Here is a 22,854-nt window from a genome sequence, read left to right as displayed (position 1 = left end):
CCTTCATTTGTTCCCATTTGATTGAACATTTAGTTGAGGGGTAATATGCCAAAGTTTTAGAATTTATTAATGATAACTCTTGAATAGTTACTTATTCATGAGTTCATGCTATTACTTTAAGAAGAGTTTTATATGTTATGGTGCCTTCTAGGTTACTTTTCTCTGACGCATCTTACTAGTTACAAGACTTGCTTTCCATGAGCCAAATTGCACATTGTCCTTGAGGCAGCTCTCCTTTTTGCAGGCCATATGCTTCCTTTAGTTAGCTCTCTTTGGGTACCTACTGCATGTACACTAATACAAGGTACAGTAGGAGATACACAGGAAATACTCTGATCCACTGTCAGGAAGTCTTGTGCTTTCTCGTGTATCCTTGATTTAATTTCAGGAAGTCATCAGAATACAAGTTTTTGTGGTCAGGCAGTTCTGTTGAGCCTCTATTGCTACTTTGTAAACTGACCTTGGATAAAGAAGTCGTAAGATCTATCTTTTTCAGTTATTCTTTTCTTTTTTTTTTTGGTACCAGGGGTCAAACTCACAATCTTGCACTGCCAGGCAGGTGCTTATACCACTGAGTTAAATCTTCAGGCCTTCAGTTATTCTTAAAAACTTTCCCCACATATAAATGCGGGGTGGTCTAGACCAAACTCATGGGGGTAGTTACGAAATTCAGCCAAGAACATATCTGAAAGATTTACCGTCACATATACATTTACTAGATACCTGGGTTTCAGCGTCTTTCCTCACTGGGAAAACTGTTGGATTCTTTGTGTACTGTCCTCCGCAGGACAGTAGGCACCACTGGAGGATAGCATTACTGTGGATATAAGCTCTTGTCAGACTGCATGTTTTCAGCCTACATACCTTTCTCAGCTTTAATAACTTCATAAATATTTTATGCCTCGGATACTTGAAGAAATTGTCTGAAGAGACATTTTGTTGCAGTTTTAAGGATTTTATTAAGGACTGGAGGGTGCTCTTAGCCACCAGATGCCTGGAAAAGGCAGAGACTTTGGTGCTCCCCTCAGTGTGAGGCACTTGTTACTCTCAAGAAGGTGGCATAAAAGTTCTGTTATGTGTGAAAGTTAATGTTTCTGAGCTAGGTATAGGTTCACCAGCCATGTTTAACTTGCTAGATAAAGGATTGGGTGTGGGTCACTATTTAAGAGAACTTCTTCAGCTCATGGTAAGTAGATAGTTCGTGGATTAGGGGCATTAGTGTTCCACTTAAATTAGTGATGGCTTGGCTTTTATGTACAGAGCACAAAGTATACTGAAAATCAATAATTTGATTAAATTATTTAAGGCAAAACTTGGTGTTTAAGAACAGTTGATCATTGGGGCTGGGGATTTAGCTCAGCGGCATAAGCGCCTGCCTTGCAAGCAGGCAGTTGTGAGTTTGATCCCTGGTACCGATAAAAAGGAAAAAGAAAAGAAAAAAACAAAACAGTTGATCATCAAGTCTAGCCAGTATTTTTCTACTGCTTTAACACATTCACCATGAGGCCGTAATTCCTGTCTCACTGTTGGATGGCTTGCATCACTGGTGGTTCTGGCCAACATGAATGCATTCATGACTCAGCCTTTTTCTAAGTGGCTTCTTCCCATGTCTAGAAATTGTAAGCCACTGAATAGTATCTAAAATGATTGTGAGTAAATGCAAATAGTTAAAACAGGAAGTTTGAGAGGTTTTCTCACTTGTCCCTTCTGCCAATTACCTGTTAATTCCCCCTTACACTTTAAAAACTTGTATTGTCTGTTGATCCCAGGGCCTTGTATAAGCTACCAGTGAGCTGTAGCCCCAGGTGTTTGGTTTCTTTGTTTATCGAAGTCTGTTTCTGTGGTTGGCCTCAAACTTGAATGCTCCTGCCTCAGACTCTCAAGTAGTTGTGATTGTGTGTTCCATCATTCCTAGCTCAATCATCCCATTTTAAAAAGTTTTTCAACCTTGTAACATCTGTATTTTCACAATCCTTCGCTGATTGAATGTTTACAAATTTAACTCCTTAGCTTTAATGATCTGATGTTCTGTTATGATCATTGTCATAATTAGGATATTTTACACAGTTTAGAAGGTGAAATAATTGTTGACATATAGAAAGTATTTTCATATGAATTCTCCCCTCAACTGACAAATGCTAAACAATTTTGATGAAACATTTTAGTTCTTTCTAGGTCTTCTACTTAACTACTGCATCTATCTTGGAGTTATTTGTTATGTTTTAGCACATATTGTTCAGAATAATGAGATTTGTGATGGTATATTGGTACATGCATATAACATTTTGATTACTTTCATTACCGTTATCCTGCTTGTCTTCCCCCATTCCCTTAGTTCCCTTCCCTGCCACTAGAAGAATATTTTCTCATTTTCTGTCCTCTCTTTGTTTTGTATTTATTCATTTCTAGATTTTTTTTTTTTACATAAGAGAAAGTATGCAATTTTTAGCTTTTTGGGGCTGGTTTCTTTTGTTTAACAGTGATCTCTAGTTCTATCCATTTTCCTGTGGATAACAAGATTTCATTCTTCAGTATGAATGAATGCTCTGTTCTCCATATGTCACACTTTATCTATTCATCTGATGAGGGGCATGTAGGTTCTTCCCACAGCTCAGCTATTGTGCATTGTGGGTATGCATAGATCACTGTAACATACTGTCTTTAATTCTTCCAGGAATATAACAGGAAGTGGCATGTCTGGATCAAATGATACATTTTTCTTGAGCTTTTTTGAGAAATTGCATGCTGATTTCTATGGTAGTTGTACTAGGTTATATTCCTATCAACAGTGTAAAAGAATTTCCCTTTTGCCCTCGTCCTTGTTAAAGTTGTTCTTTTTTTTCAGTTGTTTTGTATTTATGGTAGCCATTCTGACTGGAGTGAAGTGGAATATCAATGTAATTACATTCACGTTTCCTTAATGACTAAGAATGTTTAACATTTTTTTTCATATAGAGTATTTGTTTTGAGAATTCGGTTTACTTCATTTGCTCATTTATTACTTGTATATTCTAGATATTAATCCTCTATCAGAAGAGTAGCTAGCAAAGATATTTTTTCCATTTTGAGACTGTCCCTTCACTCTGTTGTTTCTTTTGCTGTGCAGAAGTTTTAATTTGATGTAGCTCTGTTTGTTGACTCTTAATTTGCTGTGCTACTAGAGTCCTGTTCAGGCAGTTTTTGCCTGTGCCTGTGGCTTCACGTGGTGTTTCTCGTTTCTCCTAGAGTTGCACAGTTTTCCAGTTACAGCAGTGTTCGATACATTTTGATCTGATTTTAGTGAGGGTAACAGGTAAAGATCTAGTTTCAGTCTTTTGCGTGTGGAAATCCATTTTCCCAGCACTCTTTGTTAAAGAGGCTGAGTCTTCTGCAGTGTATGTATTTGGGTTCTTTGTCAAAACTCAGATAGTTGTAGTTAACGTGGGGTTTTTTCTGTCTTCTGTTCTATTCCTTTGTTCTGTATATTTGTTTTTGTGCCAGTACCATGCTGTTTTTGTTACTCTGGTCTTTTGATATAATCAGCAGTTGGCCATAGTAATGCCTCTAGTCTTGCTCTTTTAGCTCAGGAATCTTTGGCTATTCTGGGTTATTTGTGTTTCCATATCGTTTTAACATTTTTTCTGGTTCTGTGAAAAACAATGTTGGTATTTTAATACAGATCACGTTGACTGCAGATTGCTTTTGGTAATATGGCCATTTTGACAATGCTGATTCTGTGAATCTATGAACAAAGGATATCTACATTTTCTTTAAGTGCTCTGCAATTTTTTTCAGTCAGATTTTATTGGTACATTTTGTATATATATAATGATCTCATTCATCAGAGAGAATTTGTCTCCATACATGATACAACTTGATTCTTCTTTTTCTCATGCCCCACCCACCTTTCAATTCCCTCCTCTCCCCATTTACAAAAGCTTCATTTCCATTTTTTCTCTCTTCTTTTTTTTTTTTTTTAAAGTTTTCCTTTTCTTTCTTTCCCCCTAACTCTTCTCTTATTCCCCTTCCCATTTGAACCTTTTCTTCCTCTTTCACAGTACCTAATATACATTTTGGTCCTTACTGATACATTCTGTTTCTCACACCAGAGAAACAATGTGGTATTTACACATGTGAGTCTGATTTATTTCACTTAAGAATATGGTTTCAAGGTGCATCCATTTACCTAGGAATGTCTCAAGTTTATCCTTGTTGATGGCAGAATAGTACTCTGTTGTGTTTTTAAAAAACCCACATCATCTTTATTTGTTCACCAATTGATGGGCATTTGTCTGTTTCCAAGATTTGGCTATCACACAGACTGCCACTATAAATATGAATGTACATATATTGCCGTGGTGTGATGCTTTTGGTTCTTTCACGAAGATACCCAGAAGGGTAAAACTTGGGTCAGATGGAACCTCTAGTTCTAGTTTCTTGAGGAATTGCCACACTGATTTCCACAGTGGTTACACCAGTCTGCACTCCCCGCAACAGTGGAGAAGAGTTCATTTTTCCTCTCTAGCATTTGTTATTGATTGATTTTTTTTGATAATAGTCATTCTTTCTAGAGTGAGATCAAATCTCAGTGTTGTTTTCATTTGTATCACTTGAATGACCAGTGATGTTGAACATTTTTCATATATTTGCTGTTTGTACTTCTTCATCTGAGAAATATACATGCATCTCAGATGTCCCGTTTTGGATTGGGTCTTTAAATTTGGGGGGGTCCTCATTTTTTGAGTTCTTTATATGTTCTCGGTAGTAATCCTTTGTCTGAGGAACAGTGGCAAATATTTTCTGTCACACTGGATTGTCTCTTCACTCTGTTGGTTGTTTCTCCTGCTGTACAAAAAAAAAAAAAAAAACTTTATAAAAATAAGATGAGATCCCAGTTGTTGATTCTTTGTGATAGTTCCTCCGTGATTGAGGTTTTGTTCATTAAGTCTTTCCCTGCACTAGTGTCTTCATGAGTTCTGTTGTATTGTTCTGCACATTTAATGTTTGTTTTAATATTTAGATCTTTGATCCTCTCAAATTTAGGTTAGTGCATAATGAAACGTAGATCCAATTTGAGTCTTAGGAATTGCAGGGCCAGTTTTTCCAGCACCATTTATTAAAGAGGCTTTCTTCCAGGAAAGGTATTTGACTCCATTTTTCAAAGATATGGTGACTTGAGTATGTCTGGAGTTGTTTCTGCATCTTCTGATATTCCATTGATCCTTGTGTCTGTGTTTGCCAGTACAATGCTGTTTTTATCACAGTAGCTTTCCGGTGTAATTTCAGGTCCAGGTTTGTGATACCCACTGCCTTGCCTTTGTTGCCCGGAATTGCCTTTGTATTTTGTGCCTCTTCTTTCACCTTCATGGTTAGGTTAATTCTTAGGTGTTTTTTTTTTTTAAACTATTGAGAATAGAATTATTTTTCTCATTTTTTTCTCAACAGGTTCATTATTGGTATATGGGAAAGTTACTGATTTTTGTGTGTTAATTTTGTATCCGGAGGGGTTATCTTTTTGACCAGTTTAGTGATGAGGCCACCATAGCTTTGTCTTAGTTTTTAGCTTTTGGGCAAGTGTTGATCACTGATGAATACAGCTCATTTGTTAGTAGTGCTAGACAGTGAATGCCAGATTGTAAAATACTGTCATTTACTGCCAATACCAAGAAGACCTGGGCTTCCTGATTCTGTGTTTCTCAAACGTTACTTCAGACATCTCATACCTTGCTAATTATTAGTATTCCAAATGCCAGGGTTATTTCACTCTGACGCTGGGCTACAAAGGGGAGATGTTGAGACACATCAGACATGTTAATTTCATCCTCTGTGGGTAAATATCAACTTGTGTCTTGATTTCTATCACACTTCTTTTTTTTGTCCTCCATCTGAGTGTTACTATTCAGAAACTAAATCTCTTTGAAATTGTTTCTTGTTTCAGAATTCTGCTTATTGGGAGATTTCTTTGATTTTGTAGTGTTACAGCATCTTAACTTTCTGCTCAAGGACAAAGATTTTTTTTCCTTTCAAGTTTTATTCCCTATGTAGTCTCTTTCCTACTGTTTGTTCTATTTCTTAACTGTATCCTATTTGGTCAGAATTTGGTGATAATTGGCTGGCTTTGCACACTGAAAAATGGGGCACCAAAAGTGCATTAGGAGCTTTCAGTGCTGAGGTAGAGGGGCACTGGTTGACTTTGGGTTTCATGGCAGTCCCAGGTCTTTCAGGGGAAGGAACATCATTCAGATGGGGTACAGAAGAGCTAAGTGGAGTGCAAAATCCACATACTATGGAGAGTAAGCTTGACCCATATTTATCTCCCAAAACTTGAAAGACAAAAAGACTATTCTAATGAGAAGAAATTTTTTTAAAAAGCGAAGTTAATGCAGTGAGGCACTTCATGCCGACAAAAATTACTAAGAAGCATACGTAAAGTTGTAAAATCCATACTTGGGCAAGAATGCAGGTGAGATGGACACTCACACTGTAGGTGGGAATAAAACTGATATGTTTTTGGAAGGTAAGTAAGTAGTAACCATCAAAATGTGTGATTTTGGGGCCTGGGGATTTAGCTCAGCGGCATAAACGCCTGCCTTGCAAGCAGGCAGTCGTGAGTTCAATTCCTGGTACCGGTAAAAACGAAAAAGACAAAAAAAAAATTAAAAAAAACAAAAAACAAAATGTGTGATTTTGATTCAAATTCCATTGTTAAAAATTTATGAATAGTTTTGAAATTATGACATGCAAAAGTAATTTATATAGCATTAGCTACACTATCAAAACCTTAAAGTGGAAAGGTACAGAGCAGACGCTACAGTATCTCACTTTGAAAAAATTTAAAAGCATGTATTTGATTACTTGATTTTTTTCTCCCTGGGAGGATATACAAAGAATTTGATAGTGTTTCCCTTCAGGACAGGCTTTGGGGACCGTTAGTAAAAGAGAGAAAGAACTTTACTTTTCAGTTTGGATCTTACTATTCAACTTGAAATGTACATACCTCTTTTTGTTAAAGTAAAAGATAAAATAGATTGGTGTGATACTTGCCATGTCTTGGATTGAGTATATTTGCTTTATTTTACTTATTTTTTTGAGATAGAGTCTTGCTATGTAGTTGAACTCATCTATGGAGCCCAGGCTGGCCTCGAACTTGAGGTGATTCTCCTGCCTCAGCTCCTGAATGCTGAGATTACAGGCATACGGCTTAATTATTAAACCTTAGGTCACATGTGAAAGAGTTTTACCCCAGAGCTTAAGTGCTCACTTGCCTTTCGCTAATACTTGCAGTTATCTCATGATCTGCTTGTGAACTTATTTGGTCCTCACAGTGGCCCTGGTTATATAGACAGGCACTCAGACACTGGGTCTTAAAGGTTACTAACCGGAGGGCCAAGCCCTAGGGGGCACTCTCAGACCATGTACACCTTGGGGTTTTCTTGCAGTGCCATTTTTGAGCTGTGTCCTTGGGTGCCGCTGCTTTTACCATGTGTTCTGTTGTCTGGTGTGTGTGTGTTTGGTGCACTACTCACTTGCACTGTGGCAAACTTCACTTTGTGAAGTTGGGCTCCGTTGAGGTCGTCATGAGCTATGATTTCCAGGTTCTGAAGCCAGAGGGTGGGATGTCTCTGTTTTCAGGGAAGCTTGAGATTCAGAAACATGTTCAAGGGGCAAAAAACCTTTGAAAGCAAAGGTTTTGTCTTATTAATACTACATCTTTACCTTCCCTTCCCACCATACCACTGTCATGATCTCTGGGAAAGTGAGGTTTTTGGGTGTGTTCAGAAGTTGTAACCATGTTACCTTAGCTCACAAAATGATTCTTTCATGAGGTCTGTCACGTTGTTTTAGAAAAGTCTACTGGAAGCTTCTGGTTACATGTGCCTCTTTAAAGGAGATTGCCATTGATTTAAAATGTAAAGGCCTTAACATTTACAAGAGGCACATAGATGCTCTTTTTATTTTTTTTTATTTTAAAGAGAATAAAACAAAAGAGAACAGAACAAAGCAAATCAGAACAGAACAATGTAAGCAACACAGCACTTAACAACCAGACAAATGGCCATCAATGATTACCATAAAGTCTCTTGTTTTTGAAATAGTTTACCATACCTTCACATAATAATATCAAATATAATAAATAGTATAAAACCACTCAAAAGAATGAAAGTATTATAGGACTTCAAATCCAGATAACAGGAAGTGAACAATGGCTAATATAATATCTCATTTTCCTCAAAAAACTTGTCTATACTATCACACATAATAAAAATCAAGCCACAGCTAGATAGAACCAATCAAAAGAAGAACAAAAGCATGGTAGGACTTAAAAGCAAAATGATAGTAAATCAGCAATGGCTACCAGAATGTCTTGTTTTCTTGAAAATAGTTATTCATACCATCACACATCACACACTGGTTTGTCCCTGCCATGCTCTCCTGCTGTTGGCCCTCCACTTTCCCCCTTCATTCAGTTGCCTGTCTTGTTTGGCAGTCCTCCTCTGCTGCTGTTCCTGGAACCATGGTCATCTTTATCTCTCTCTAGAATATTCTTTAGCACTCTATGTAAGGTTGGTTTGGTGGTCATGAATTCCTTCAGTTGTTCTTTATCATGGAAGTATCTTTTTTTCCCCATCACTTGTGAAAAATAGTTTTGCAGGGTAGATCAATCTGGGTTGGAAGTTATTTTCTTGCAGGGTTTGAAACACTTCACTCCAAACTGTTCTTGACTTCATGGTTTGTGTTGATGTCTGCTGTCAGATTGATTTTCTTTTATAGGTGATCTGTCTCTTTTCTCTAACAGCTTTTAATCTATTCTTGTGCAGAACTTCTGGGATCTTGATTATTATATGTCTGGGTGTAGATTTACTTTGGTTATGGCTAGTTAGTATGGCTGTATGCCTCACTTATCTGTATGCCAGATCCATTTCCCATGTTTGAGAAGTTTTCTTCTAACTGTGAATATCCTTTTAATTTCATTAGTGTTGACTCCTACTTCTTCACCTACACCTATCACTCGTAAGTTAGTTATGCTTTTTTGCGTCATCTTGCAGCCATTGGGTTGTTATTTCCTGATTCTGTATTATTTTTAAGAGATATTTCCTTTCACAATCACTAGCTACAATCCTGTTTTCAAGGTTTGAAAGTATCTTCAGTATCTTTCAAGTGGTTTTTCTAGCTTTTGATTGAAGTTTTAATTTCCTGCATCTTTCTTTGAATCTGTATCATGCATTGTAATTTCTTTCTACATTCATTCAAGGTTTCCATAATTTTCCTGTGCTCCTTTTTATTGTCTCTGTCTTCTTTAGACCTGCTGAACAATTCTTTCAGTATGTTTGTGATTTCTTCTTTTACCTGAGATACTTATTCTGATTTGACTGCTTTTACAGTCTCTTGAAGTTGTTTCCTTACTTCAGTTGCTGTCCTCTCAGGAATTTCAGGTGTGCAACTTCTGTTTTCTTCCATGACTGTATCTCCCAGATTTATTGTGTGTGGGCTAGAGGTCTCAGTTTGCCTTTTGCTCCTTCATCTTGACATTCTCCTGGGTTCCTCCCAACAAGCTGGTTGTGGGGCCCCAAGCACTTCCCGTGTTGGCTGCCCCTAGGCAGTAAAAAAGGATGAGATAGGCGCCTGGGTTCCTCTAGTTCCAGATTTACAGGGAGGAAGCAGAGTGTGGAGTGGGCTTCTCTACATCTGTGCAGCTACACTGTGGTTTTGCTGATAACCAGAGGTGCATGGAGGTAGGGCTGCTTCTCTCAGCCTGTGTGTCTACAAGGACTCCCACGATCATGGCTGACACATAGGAGTGCGTTTGTCTGATTCTGTTAGTGGGTAATGGCTGATTGAAGGAACCAAGGGCCTCCAATGGTGGCCAACAGATACACAGGGCTTACCTGGCTGTGTGTCCCTGCTCCTGCTGGCTGTCTGCAGGAAGGAGCCTTCTGGTGGCAGCTCCCTGAGGGTGAAGGTGGATCTGCTGGTTCTCTCTGCCCATGTTGGCCACCTGCAGGACATGGCCTTTTGGTGTTGGCACTGGCAGGCAGAGGCTGATCTCCTGGTTCTCTGGGCCCTTGCTGGGCACACAGAGGAACACGTAGATGCTCTTGCACACATGTCAAGTCCTATAGTACAGCATTCTGCCAATATAAACATTTTGGAAACAGGTATGTAAGTATAAACTTTATAGTATTTGCTTATAGGTTATTTAACGTGGTTCAAAAGAATCACTATTAAAGATAGGAATTTTTATACATTAGTTTTTGACTCCCAGTTTCTCTTTACCATATGGACTAGATTCAAACTTCCTAACAGACCAACAGATGAGCTGGTGCCAACAGATGGGGAGGACAGCCGTGTGATATTCCATTTTGATGACTAAAATGTTAAATCTCAAAAAAGGCCACAGTACCAGTGCTTGTAGTAAAAATTACTTTCTGCAGTTGGAGCTGTAATCATGCCAGTGATTTTCCCTCTATGCTGCGTTCTAGGGTCATGCCACACCATCATGTCTGCAGTGTCAAATGCCCTGTGTATATAGATGACTCACCATTCTCTGACACACTCTTGATTCTTCCTCTTCTACCATTGCTTCTTTTCTCTTCCTCAGCTCTTTCGCAAGTGTAGATGTGGATTTCTAATTGCTCACCAGAATTCTCTAGCTATATAAAGTACAAGCACTCCTAGTGTACGTGTCCAAAGCCAACGTTATCTTTATTCCAACATCTACTTTACATTTTCCGTGGTCAGTGATTTCCATAGGTCATCAAAACTTCAGCCTTTAGAAGCATTGACCTCCCCTAGTTATGTGTGTTCCTGCCTAACACTCATTCCTGTTGATTCTGCCTGTGAAGTGTCTCGCATTTTTATTCCTATTGCCTATATCCTGTTTCAGACCCTTTTGTGTCTCACATGCTTTTATGTCTGTATTCACCTAGTATTTACAGCCTCCCTATTTTGTAGAGGTTTAGTGTGAGACTGTGTCTTATGCCTTTCTCATCAAAGACTGAGAGAGGTATATCTTTTCTCCTAAACAGGCTGCAAGGTTAGCAGTCCACACTTGAGCTGTGTTGTGAGTAAAATACTTATCTCATTTAGTGCTCACTGCAGATCTTGGAAACAAAAAGGGAAACAGGCAGAGAGATGAGGTGCCTAATCAAACGCTGATAACACAGGACACTGGCTGGTTTAAGTCCTGCCTGAAACAAAGTGAGGCTATCTATAAGTACACAAATCCTCTTGTGCAAAGTAATAAAAGAAGAGGGCACTCAACAGTGAGCCCTTGGGAGATGGTTTAGAGCAAGCTATTTTCGAAGTGAAGAAATCTTGAGTGTAAAATTTGACACCCTGGGGTTTCTTCTCTGACTTTTTCTATTATCCCTAATTTGATAGCTTTGTTTTGTAGTAACTTGGTGTCATTGAGTCTGCCAAAGCATAAGAGATTTTCTTGGAAACATGGAGTTTTAAATTATGTGTTTTAGTTAACATGTTTATTTTGAAATAATTGTAGGTTCATACGCTGTAAGAAGTACAGACAGATTGGTTCTGAGTTCTTTTACACAGGTCCTCTAGGGTAATATCTTGCATACTATTTTGCAGTACTACAACCAAGACAGTAATATTGACACAGTTGAGATACAGAACATTCCCAGCCCACAGAGGCCCACCAGCTGCCCTTCCTAGTCATATCCATATCCCTCAGAAACTACGGCTCTGTTCTAGAAATTATTTTAAGGAAGTGGGTTGACTTTGACTCAACATAAATCTCTGCAGATTCATCCAGGTTGTTGTATATATCATTCTCTTTTGTGCTCAGGAGTGTTCCATGGTATAAACGGATGCTGATTTATTTAACCACTCTCTCACGGAAGGACATCTGTGTTATTTCCAGTTTAGGGCTCTAATGAATAAAACATCTGTAAATATCAATGTGTAGTTTTATTTATTTTTTTGATGGTGGTGGTGGTACTGGGGATTGAGTGCGGGATTACCAAGATACATTCCATTTTTATATTTTTAAGTTTTGAGACAAGGTCCTGCTAAGTGATCCAGCCTGGCCTTGAACTTGTGATCCTCTTGCCTTAGCCTTCTGCGTAATTTGGGATTACAGGTATGTGCCATCACACCTGACTCTTGTGCACGTTTTGTGTGAGCACAAACCTTCATTTCTCTGGGGTAATTACTCAGGAGTACAATTTCTGGGTCATATGGTAGTTTTTTAATAAGAATTTTTTTATAAGAATGACAAGATGTTTTCCAAAGTGTTATATGATTGTCTGCTGTACTAATTATGAATAATCCAGCTTCTCAGTGTCCTTAGCAGCATTTGGTGATGTCACTACTTGTTTACCTTATCAGAATAATTGCTTCACATCTGTCCTCACCCTAAAACATCTTCTTTAGTGCTACTAGATTTCACTTTTAGATATGTGACTTAAATTCTGATAGAAACATGGTACATACATGGATGCATCTACTTTAAGGAAAAATCTTGGTTAGAATTTTTGTAAAGTGTCCATTAAGTTGGTGGTTAAAGTTAGGTGAATGGATGAAATGCCTAAACAAAATGGCTGAAAGACAAAGAAACAGGCTGAGGACAGAGTCCTGAGAAGCACATGTGATTAGGGTTGTGTGACTGAGTTGGGAATGTACTCTAAAAGAAAACAAAAATAGCTGTCCATGGTGGTATATACTTGTATCACAGCACTTGGGAAGCAGAGGCCAGAGGAATTACGGTGAGACCTTGACTGAAACCCTGTATTTAAATATATATATTACAGCATCAGATACCTGAGATACGGTTCAATAGGAATACTAATACCGTATCTCTTGCCTTGTATCTGAAGGAATCACTGTTGATATTTGCTCAGCAGTTTCAGTGGAAGTGAGGGAAGAAACCTGAGGATATCTCTTGAAGCAAAAATGGGAAGTAATGAAGTAGGGAAATCATTGAAGACCATTTTTGGACTAAAGAGTATAAAAGAACTAGTAATATCTAGAAAACTGAAAAAGTCTTAATAGGGGAAATGTTTTTAAACTGATTCAATTAGTGTCAGTAAAGAGACTGAAAATACTGGGGAAAATCTTATAAATTGTCAACAAAACATATAATACTCCAAATCTTTTTTTTGGTCTTTTTTGTTTTTATCGGTACCGGGGATCGAACTCACGATTGCCTGCTTGCAAGGCAGGCACTTATGCCGCTGAGCTAAACCCCCAGACCCAATACTCCAAATCATTTTAATGAAAAGATACATAGAAGAGAGATTTATGGAGCAAGGGTTCTGTGAGGTGAGGTAAGGGACTGAGTAGAGTCCGGGGTTAGAACAGCCACTGAAGGGTGGGTGATGGTGCTGATTAAAGTATGTTAAATAGGACTGTTGAGTCTGAGAAAAGGATGCCTGTTTGTAGGAGTGTCAGTTTTGTACACCCTGCTCTAAGAAGAGTTCAAGGAGTGATCTGGAGAACAGGAGCAGAATGGAAGAGAATAGGTTCTAAATAGAAAATAGACACTAGAGTTAAGATTTCAGAGATGCAGGAGACAATCACAAGCTCTGAGTGAGCAGGTTAATGAAAGAGATGGAAGGCACTATGTTTCTTAAGATCCTGGAGTTTTCATTTTATCTTGAAATTTATGGAAAATCAAATCTTTCAGAAAAGACTAGTGGGTGTATGGATAATGGATTAAAAGGGGGTGATACTGGCAGCAGTCAGGGACACAGCTCATTGCTACAAATTTTGGTGCAAACCAGAGGGTCTTGCTTCAGGAGGGAAGCTTTCTGTCACAATTTCTACTTCTTTCACTAAACCCACTTAATTCAATTAACATCCCTGACCCCTTAATGGGAATTGAACACAGGAATCACTGAGCTATATGTCAGCCCTTTTCCTTTTATTTGAACACAGGTCTCCTTAAATTGCCCAGGCTGGCCTGACTCTTGAGCAGCTGAGACTGATTGCAGGCATGCATCACCATGCCCGGCACTAAACTATCTTGGGCTCCTGGAAAGATCACATCTCCTCAGCTGTGTTTTGTTTATAGTCATCATTGCTATATACAATTAGAACTTAGTTTTCTGGATTATACAGAGGAAAAGCTGACTTGATGTTTTTATTATATTGAAGTTATGGGGTCATATATGGCTACAGTGGATGGAAATAGTGTAACCCTTTTCCTTGTTTTTCCACTACTTTTCTGAAAGGATCTGGACAATTTTTTGAAACTGACATACCAATTCTATTCAATGTTTCTATGTTCTGAAAATATATCTTTTATATTTTTGTTCTGTCAGATTGGAGTTCCTTCATGTTAACCTGAATCGAACTCATCTTGTTCCTAAAAATCCTTGTATTTTGCTTAAAAATATATGTTTAAGAAATGTTCAGTGAGTGAATGAATGAACGATGGTTCCCATATACGAGAGAACTGTGTGCAGACTGTGATCTCACGGTTCCAAAAATCTCTCCTAAAACGGGTTCAGTTGTGATGCCTACACAGTTCTTGGACTAACTAAAAATGTCACTCAATCCAGCTACGCTTAATTTGGAAGCAGCTGTCATAAAACAAGAGGCAGGCTCAATTTTCCCCTACTAGAAAAGGGGCGGGACACTGTTTTCCGTACAACAACATGGCACCCCCCTGTTGACGCTGGGCCGTGGTGTTCCCCTCGAGGGAAGAAGCGGAGTATTTTCCGTACAGAACTATGGCTGCCGCCTACAGAAGTCGGTCATAGCCTCACGCCCAGGGAAAGGGGCTGCCGTAAAGGTAGTGCCGCTTCCTCTTCTTCTCCCGCCTCCCACCGGCTGTCGTAAAAGGGTGAATGGAGAGCGAGTGGGGGGGAGAGGGAAGACGGGGGGTGCAGAGTCGGAGTCGCACAGCAAGTGGTTGCAGGTGGCGACGGTGGCGGGGGTTGGGGTGGGGAGTGAGGTAGTTTAGGGCGCGCGGCAGAGGAGGCCGCGAAGTTCCCGCGAAAGCTAAAGCTGCAGTCAGGCCTACTCGCCCGGGGGCCGCGGAACCCCCGGCCGGGGAGATGGACCTCAACCGGATCATTCAGGCTCTGAAGGGCACCATCGACCCGAAGCTGCGCCTCGCTGCGGAGAACGAGCTCAACCAGGTGAGGAGTGGCGGCCCCGGACGCCGCCCAGTGGGCCCGGCCCGGGCCGGCTCGCGCACCTGTTGGGCAGCGCGGTGGCGCCAGTCCTCGCCGGCCGGCAGCGAGTTGGCCTCGGCCGCCGCGCGCCTCTGGCCGGCGCTCCCGGGTGCGGGAGCCGCTCCCTGAGTGCGGACTGGGGGGGACGGGGACGGGACACTCGCTGCCCAGCGCCGAGTTCAGCTCTGCTCGAGGCCAGCCCTTTTTAGGTGTTGCTGTGGGAAACCCTGCCCATCGCCTCGCCTGCCTGTGCTCGCTGGGCAGCACTGTTTAAACCCGGAGAAGCAGAGTTTGTGGCAGTTCTGGGCAGTGCTGTCCGGGGACAGCTCCTGGAAGAGCAGGCGGCTTTCCTGTGTTGTATCAAAGACACATCTAATGTTTGGAGAGATCTTTCTTTCTTTCTTTTTTATTTTGGCCGTACTGAGGATAAACCAAGGGCCTTACTGCTCCCAGGCAAGCACTCAACTACCAAGCTACATGCCTAGCCTTATTTTAATTTAATTTAATTTAACTTTATGAGACTGTCCTCTCGTGCTGCACTCCCAGCCTGTTTTGTTGATTTGAGACAGGGTCTCATTAAGTTGCCCAGGCCGGTCTCGTGGAATTTGCGATCTTCCTGCGTCCTTCTCCGGGAATAGCTAGAATTTCAGAGGTCCCCACAAGGCCAGGTGGTTCTTTTAAAAGCTAAAATGTGTTAAGACTTAGTTTTATCCTCCATTCTAGCAGGCTTTGACCTCATCCCTGACATTTCAAAATTTTAATGAGCCCAAAGGCTAGTCGTTTTTTATATATATACCACTGACCTCTTATTAAAAGGTTCAAAATTAAGATCTATCCCTCAGAAAGAGAGAAGGCGATTTGAGGTTGTGATAACACTGAAACATGAAGGAATATTCTTGAATTGGGGGTTCTCAAAGTGTTGCCCACGGCCAGAAACATCAGTGTCACCTGGGAACTTGTTGGAAATGCAAGTTATGGGGCTTTGACCCACACTTTTAAAGAATCAGAAACCGGGTGGGCGTGGGGGTGGCGGTGGAGAGTGGAAACCAGTTGTGTTTAGCCAGTTTGAACTGTGATTCTGGGTTCCTAAAGTGTGATAACAGCTGTCTTGAGTAAATGTTTACATTGGAGTTGATTTTGATAGGGTTGTGGATCTTTGAAACGGATTATCTGAATTGGAAATCTATGTGGAGTTTGGAGCAGAAGCAAATCCAGGATTCCCAAGAGATATAAGGTCAGCGGAACCCCTGCTGGAACGGAAGATGTGTTGGATTGAAGCCCGGCATGCCTCAGAAGGAAGGGACTGCCACCCAGAGTAGGGAGAGTTAAAGTCGGTTTCTGTCCCTAGCCTTCCTAGCGCTGCAGTTGATTGGCTGGAGGAATAGCAATCCGTGGGTTAGTTAAGAAGAACAAAACAAGATCCAAACTTGGAATCTATTAGTATGAACAGGAGAGGAGGCCAGAGGTTACTTTGATAGTGTCAGCAGGGAAAATATTTTTGAATACTTTCCTGTCCTTATTAGCCTATTCTTGCTTTGTTTCTGATTCTTCAGTGTGTGAGTACAGTGCATGTCACAGGAGTGGAGAAGGTAGGGAGGAAGGATTGCAGAACTAGGAGATATCTCAGTCCTATTTTTTTGTTCGTAGTGTTTCAATCCATTTCATCCAATCCAGTCTAATTTCATCTTCACCCTGCCCTATATCTGTCCAACTCATCATGGACTATTTCCCTGAAACTTCTAAAGAATAGCTTATTTATGCACAAAGTTCACTGTAGCACTAGATAAAGTTAATTATCATGCTGTTTATTTAGCATTTATATTTTATGTAATGTTTTGGATTCTGAGATGCTCTTAAGTTTTTTGGAATTGTCTGTACCAAAGTAAAATGTCACTTACCCTTATTGTAAAACACAGTTATGTTTTTGATTTGTTTTGCTTTGTTTTTTTGAGAAAAGGTCTTGCTGTATAGTTCAGGCTGGTTTGGAATGCACTATGTTCCTCAAGCTGTCCTCAAACTTGCAGTGCTCCTCCTGCCTCAGTCTTCTGACAGCTGGGATCCAGCCATGTGCCATTATGCTGGCTTGTTGAGAATGTATGCTTGTCCTTTTTGTGTTTTCTTTATGGTACTAGGGAGTGCGCCCAAAGCCTTCACACTGGCTAGTTCCCTAGCCTTCCCTAGCTAGTTCCCTTCACACATCCCTAGTTTGTTTATTTATTTTTGAAACAGGATCTCACTAAGTTACTGTGTTGCCCAAGCTGGGTTTGAACTCAAGATCTCCTGCCTCAGCCTCTCAGAATGTTGGGATTATACATAGGCATGTGCCACCAAGTTTATTTGTATATTGTCCTTTACCAAACTGTGATATCTAACTTTATCTTTTGTGGTTTTTTTTTTTTTTTTTTTTTTTTTTTTTTTGTCTTTTTCCTTTTTATTGGTACCGGGGATCGAACTCACAACTGCCTACTTGCAAGGCAGGCGCTTATGCCGCTGAGCTAAATCCCCAGGCCCTGTCTTTTGTGTTTTAAAAAAATGTGTTTATTTTTGTGATGTTGGGGATGGAACTGAAGACACTGCACATGCTAGGCAAGCATTCCAGGCCCTGCCCCTGCACTGTGCTCTCCTGATCTCCCCGTACCCAGCACAGGAGGCCAGCGGCTCCTCGGGTTGCTCACAGATTGGCATGTCTGCTGTGAGGAGGGCAGGCAGCCTCATCTGCACAGCCTGTGTTCCCAAGGGTAAATTCTCCTCTCCTCGGAAGGTCTGTTGTCTCAGGCCCACATCTTTCTCTTGCCAGTGACTGGCTTCCTGTCTGCCATCTGTGACACTGTTTCTATGGGAAATGGATTTCAGTTTTTTTCTCAAGATGCTAACAGTGAGTCTTGCTTGCCTTCCTAACTTTTTCTCTACCACAAGTCCCCATAGCTTCAGTGTAGAGGGTTTGGGCAGGGCGTCTTGCTTAGTAACTCATCCAGAAAGTGGTGTTCCTTTGATAAATCATCCTCCACTTGTCTGTCCTCAGCAGCGAGATAAACTTTCACTGCAAGTTTTGGAATCTCTGCTTGCCATGTATCTGTGGGCATCTTTTACCTTTCCACCAGGCCCAAGTGCTGAACCCAGGGCTCACCACGTGCTCCGCAAATGTCCCACTGAGCTCTGCCTCCTGCAGCCCATCGTGCTCTGTATGAGTCATGTATTTATTGAGCTATGGCACAGGTGGTGCTTTCTCGAGGATCATAGCCAGTGAGCTTCAGAGAGGTCACCTGTGCGCAGAGGTGGTGCCCAAGACCGTGTGTGGGGAACCTGTAGACCACTGCGACAGAGCAGGGGGACAGCAAGCTCAGGAGAGACCCTCATCCAGGATATTGGGGACCAGGAAGGGTAGTGCAGTTAGAGCAGTGAGTGAAGAAATGGAAAGGCAGCAGGAATTCACTCTGTGCAGGTCCTCATAAAATGTGGAACTTAGCTAAGCAAGAAAACTGTCAGAAAATGTTACAAAGTAACTATCCTCAGTAAACCATTGAGAAAAGAGTTGTCTTATTTTGTTAGAAACTTGGAGGAGCAAAGCCATTGGGTAATACTTGTGAGGAAAATTGTATGAGAGTATATTTAAATTATCCCTGAATGCTTTAGCTGCCAAAGTAACATAGATTGAATCCAAACTGGAAGAGGACAGTCTTGGAAGTTTTGAAAGTGGCACACAAAATGTGTACATACCAATTATGTGGAAATTAAATAGCTACTTTCAAATAAGTAGCTTACTTTTAATGCAAAGCTTTTTTTTTTATTTACCTGTAGTAAGATTTAAAAAAAAAACAGTTTTTATAATTGAAATGAACTATATGTATTTTATTTTGATTTACTGAAAGATCTCTCAGGAAAAGTAATAAACTCAAGTTCTTTTGTAAACACATGCAGAATTTGTAGAAAGCTTCATTGAATGCCTATTAATTTTTCTCATGTAAGCTGCTGTTAAAACAAATCAGTTTTTAAAATTATTGTAAGATGCTGGCGGTTTCAATTACGGATAAAAAAGAATTTATCTCAATTATAACACATTTAAGATTTTGAAGGTTGTGGATGAAAGGAAGAATAATTACAAGGTAATTGAAAATTTAATGAAGGATATGGTATGGAAAGACTTGAAAAGCAGTATCCCCAGGTGGAAAAGATCAGTACTTTGGAGATGTTAATTTTTTAGTGATTAGTGCTTGCTTAAGCATTTACCTTAACAAATGCTACCAGAAATAAATTATAGGAAGCGATTGAGTAAAAGTGTGAAGGCGTGCACAAGCCTAGATGCACACTGAAGGGGGCACTGCCATAGGTCCAGGCTCTGTCCAGGGGAAGGGGCACCGCCTGATTTGTTTCAGGAGTGTCCTGGGCACAGTTCTGTGGGCTCTAGGCTCAATGCAGGGAAGCCCGGGCACTGACCTCTGTACAGGGCATGGATGGAAGGAACAGGTTGTGCCGTTTTAGTTTTTTGTTTCTGAGGTCATGATGGCCAAACTCGGGAGCAGACCAGAGTGAAACCTGCCTGGAAGGTGAAACGAGGGGCAGCAGGGTGGAGTAGGAGCTCGGTCAGCTTTGTCTAGAACACCACGCACAGTAGCTAGTAGAGGGCTGCTGTGAGCGAGCTAGTGGCCCTGGCTCCTGGTCTCAGTGCGGGCTCCTCCTGGTCTGCCTGGTGTGCAGTGACAGAGCACCTGTGTTCAGTAGATGATTTTTCTGTTTTTGTGTCATCAACAGAATTGAAGCACAAACAATCTGGGAAGAAACACTTGTGATGCATAGGTCAAATAAAAGACTGAAACTTTAATTGCATAAGTAGCTCTTAGAATTAAGAAAAAACCCAAATATCCCATTTACAAAGGGATAAAGCATGTAAGTACTTTGTGGAGGAAACAGACAACAAGAAAGAAAACAAACTGAGGCTGGGGATTTAACTCAACGGCCATAAGCGCCTGCCTTGCAAGCAGGCAGTTGTGAGTTCGATCCCTGGTACCAATAAAAACGAAAAAGACAAAAAAAAAAAAAAAAACAAACAAAAAAAACCAAACTAACAAAAAAGTTTTCTCCCCCACAAAAACAACCAGCAGCTTCTTTAGTGGTAAAGGAATGTAATTTCAGAGGTTTTAGAGTTTCAGAGGACTGCAATACTGTACATGTATTAGAGAGATGGTATACACATACATAAATTTAAGGTGTGTAAATTGGCACACTCCTTCTGGAGAGCATTTTGGCAGACTTGAGCTTGAAAAGAAATCATTTGCACCTGAAGTATTTCGGTAATCTTCATTTATCATTGGAGAAGTTCTCTCATGTTAAAAGTTTCTTTTGTTTGGCTAAGTAATGTATTCAGTAGGAGGTGCTAGTAGCTATTCATGCAAATTGCTTTCATTTATGAAAACATTTGTTTGTAATTTCAGTCCTACAAGATTATCAATTTTGCCCCCAGTTTACTTCGGATTATAGTCTCTGACCATGTAGAATTCCCAGTACGCCAGGCAGGTGAGTTGGTTTTCTTTTTTATCCTTTATAAATACTTTATTTACAGATGAAAGTAGAATGAGAGTTTTAAATTCTAAGTATCTATACTTTTGTTTTTAAAAAATTAAGCACCCATGAAGTATTTCCAAGGCATGCAAACTCACTTGCTTTTCCACAGAAATGCACAGGTAGGCACTGAGCACACACCTTCCCTGGCTGCCCCTGCCTGCTTCTGCCACCAGTTCTGACCGTCTGTGATGTCACCCCATGTCCTTGAGCTTTCCCAACTTGGATAGCTTGTCTCCCTAGTCCCCTGTGGTTTCCCCAGAGCCTCACCTTTGGCCTCGCAGGTCAAGACTGGAAGTAAGTGTGTGTAGAGTGTCAGCTGTTCCTCCGCCTGGTCTCATGGCCGACCAGGAGCTGCAGCAAAGGACCACTGCCTTGCACCGTGGTGGAGTAGTCACTACATGTTGTAAATTGCAGAAAGGAACAGAATTCAGGAGGGGCTGGGGATTTAGCTCAGTGGCATAAACACCTGTCTTGGAAGCAGGCGGTCTTGAGTTCGATCCCCGATACCAATTAAAAAAAAAAAAAAATTCTGTTCAGAATTCAGAACTTCAAGCATGGTCTCTACAACTCTGCATATTGCTTTTGCATGGTTCTAAAGTAAAAATATAAGTTAAACCATGGCAAGCCACCATAATCATTAGATGAATATAAAACAATATAGAACACAAAAAAGAATAAAATTCTTTATCACTCAGAAGTGACCATCACTGACATTAGGTGAGTATTAGTCTTGATGTATTCAAATGGAAAGTATTTTTATAGCTATGTGGTCACAACTACTTTCTGATAAAGTGTTTAAATTCATTTGAACACAAAGGAATACTAAACTTTGGGAAAATGTTTCTAGAAATATACAGTGTCACTCTCTTGACATGGACATATCTGAGAAACAAGTTGTTAGTTTCATGACTGCAAACATCAGAGTGATGTTCCATAAATATATATATAGTGTAATAGAGCTGTGGCTGTGTAGTCTACTGTTCACAGAAATATGATTACTTGGCCCACCACTGAGTGATTTCCTAAAAGATTCCTCTGTGATTAAGGCAAAAACAAAAAACAGTGGGGAAAAGGTCATGTTGTAATTGTTGTTTACCTAAAGTATATAAAGCTTCTATGTAAATTTTTGCAACTGTCTCAATTGTTTAATCTTTGTAATAAAGTAGGGCTATTTTGAAACTACGTTTTGCTAAATGGAACTGTTCTATTTTTTGGTACTAAGAATTGAACTCACAGGGGCTGGGGATTTAGGTCAGCGGCATAAGCGCCTGCCTTGCAAGCAGGCAGTCGTGAGTTCGATCCCTGGTACCAATAAAAAAAATGAAAAAGACAAAAAAAAAAAAAAAAAAGAATTGAACTCATGACCTCATGCTTGCCAGGCAGGTACTTGTGCTACTGAGTTAAATCCCTGGTTTCTTTTCTTTTCTTTCTTTTATTCTGAAATGGAGCTGTTTTAATAATCTAAGTATTTATAGCACCGTTGTGAAGTTCTTGTGAAGCTTTTTAGAAACAACATTTTAAAAGATCTTTATTAATGTGTTGTTTATATGACGTATCAACGTTACAGAAACAGTTTATACATAAAGTTGCTCTTAATGTTCTCAACTAGGTTGCTGCTGTCAAATTTGATGCATAATTAATTGTTTTCTGTTTATGACATAAATATAATTCCTTGGATTACTCTATGTTACTGTGCATACATATGAGGTGTGATACAAGTATATGATGAATTTTTAAAATGTGTTACAGTAAAAGATACAAGACTATTAATCTCCCTCAAAATAGACTCCCTCTCTTCAAGCACACTTGCCCATCTTTCTTAAAGTTGTGACGTCATCTTCCATGGATGTCTTTATGAAGTGTGATCAAAAATATTGCAAATACTGCTACTGAGTGGTACCCAACAGGAAGGCAAGATCATAAAAATACTAGTGTCCTCATTCACCTTATTCACCAGATCCAGCTCTTCCTCAAAGTTCAAGTGATCATGAAATGTAAAAGTTTTGAATTTGATTCAGGACAGTCATGAAAGGACTGTTGGGACTGCTTCTAGAAGTGGGGTTAAAGAAACCTCATAACAGAGACATGGAACCGGGTGTGGTTGCTCACACCTGTAATCCTAGTAGTCGGGAGGCTGAGGCAGAAAGATCATTGTAAGTTCCAGCCCAGCCTGGGC

The 22,854-nt window shown here is 40.2% G+C and overlaps 1 protein-coding gene across 5 annotated transcripts in view; it reads left to right on the top strand.

Annotated features, from left to right (window-relative positions):
* The first annotated feature begins 14,850 nt into the window (after window positions 1–14,850).
* Window positions 14,851–22,854, top strand: part of Ipo8 (importin 8) — a 120,589-nt gene continuing 112,585 nt past the window's right edge. For 2 of the 5 annotated variants that reach the window (XM_013149330.2, XM_063254493.1), the window contains exon 1: window positions 14,867–15,083. Coding sequence is in view for 2 of the 5 variants with exons in the window: in XM_063254492.1 (XP_063110562.1) it covers window positions 15,000–15,083; window positions 20,549–20,630 (166 nt within the window). In the remaining 3 variants the exon portion in view is untranslated. Of the gene's footprint in view, window positions 15,084–20,548; window positions 20,631–22,854 lie in introns of those variants that run through there. The other 3 variants (XM_063254492.1, XM_003466785.5, XM_013149329.2) reach the window with 3 other exon arrangements.

Source organism: Cavia porcellus, unplaced genomic scaffold (assembly GCF_034190915.1).
Source record: "Cavia porcellus strain 051 isolate PalLab524CR breed Dunkin Hartley unplaced genomic scaffold, mCavPor4.1 scaffold_8, whole genome shotgun sequence".
NCBI classification, from domain to species: domain Eukaryota; kingdom Metazoa; phylum Chordata; class Mammalia; order Rodentia; family Caviidae; genus Cavia; species Cavia porcellus.
Note: the sequence above shows the minus strand (reverse complement) of the source record. Positions and strands in the feature narration are given on the sequence as shown.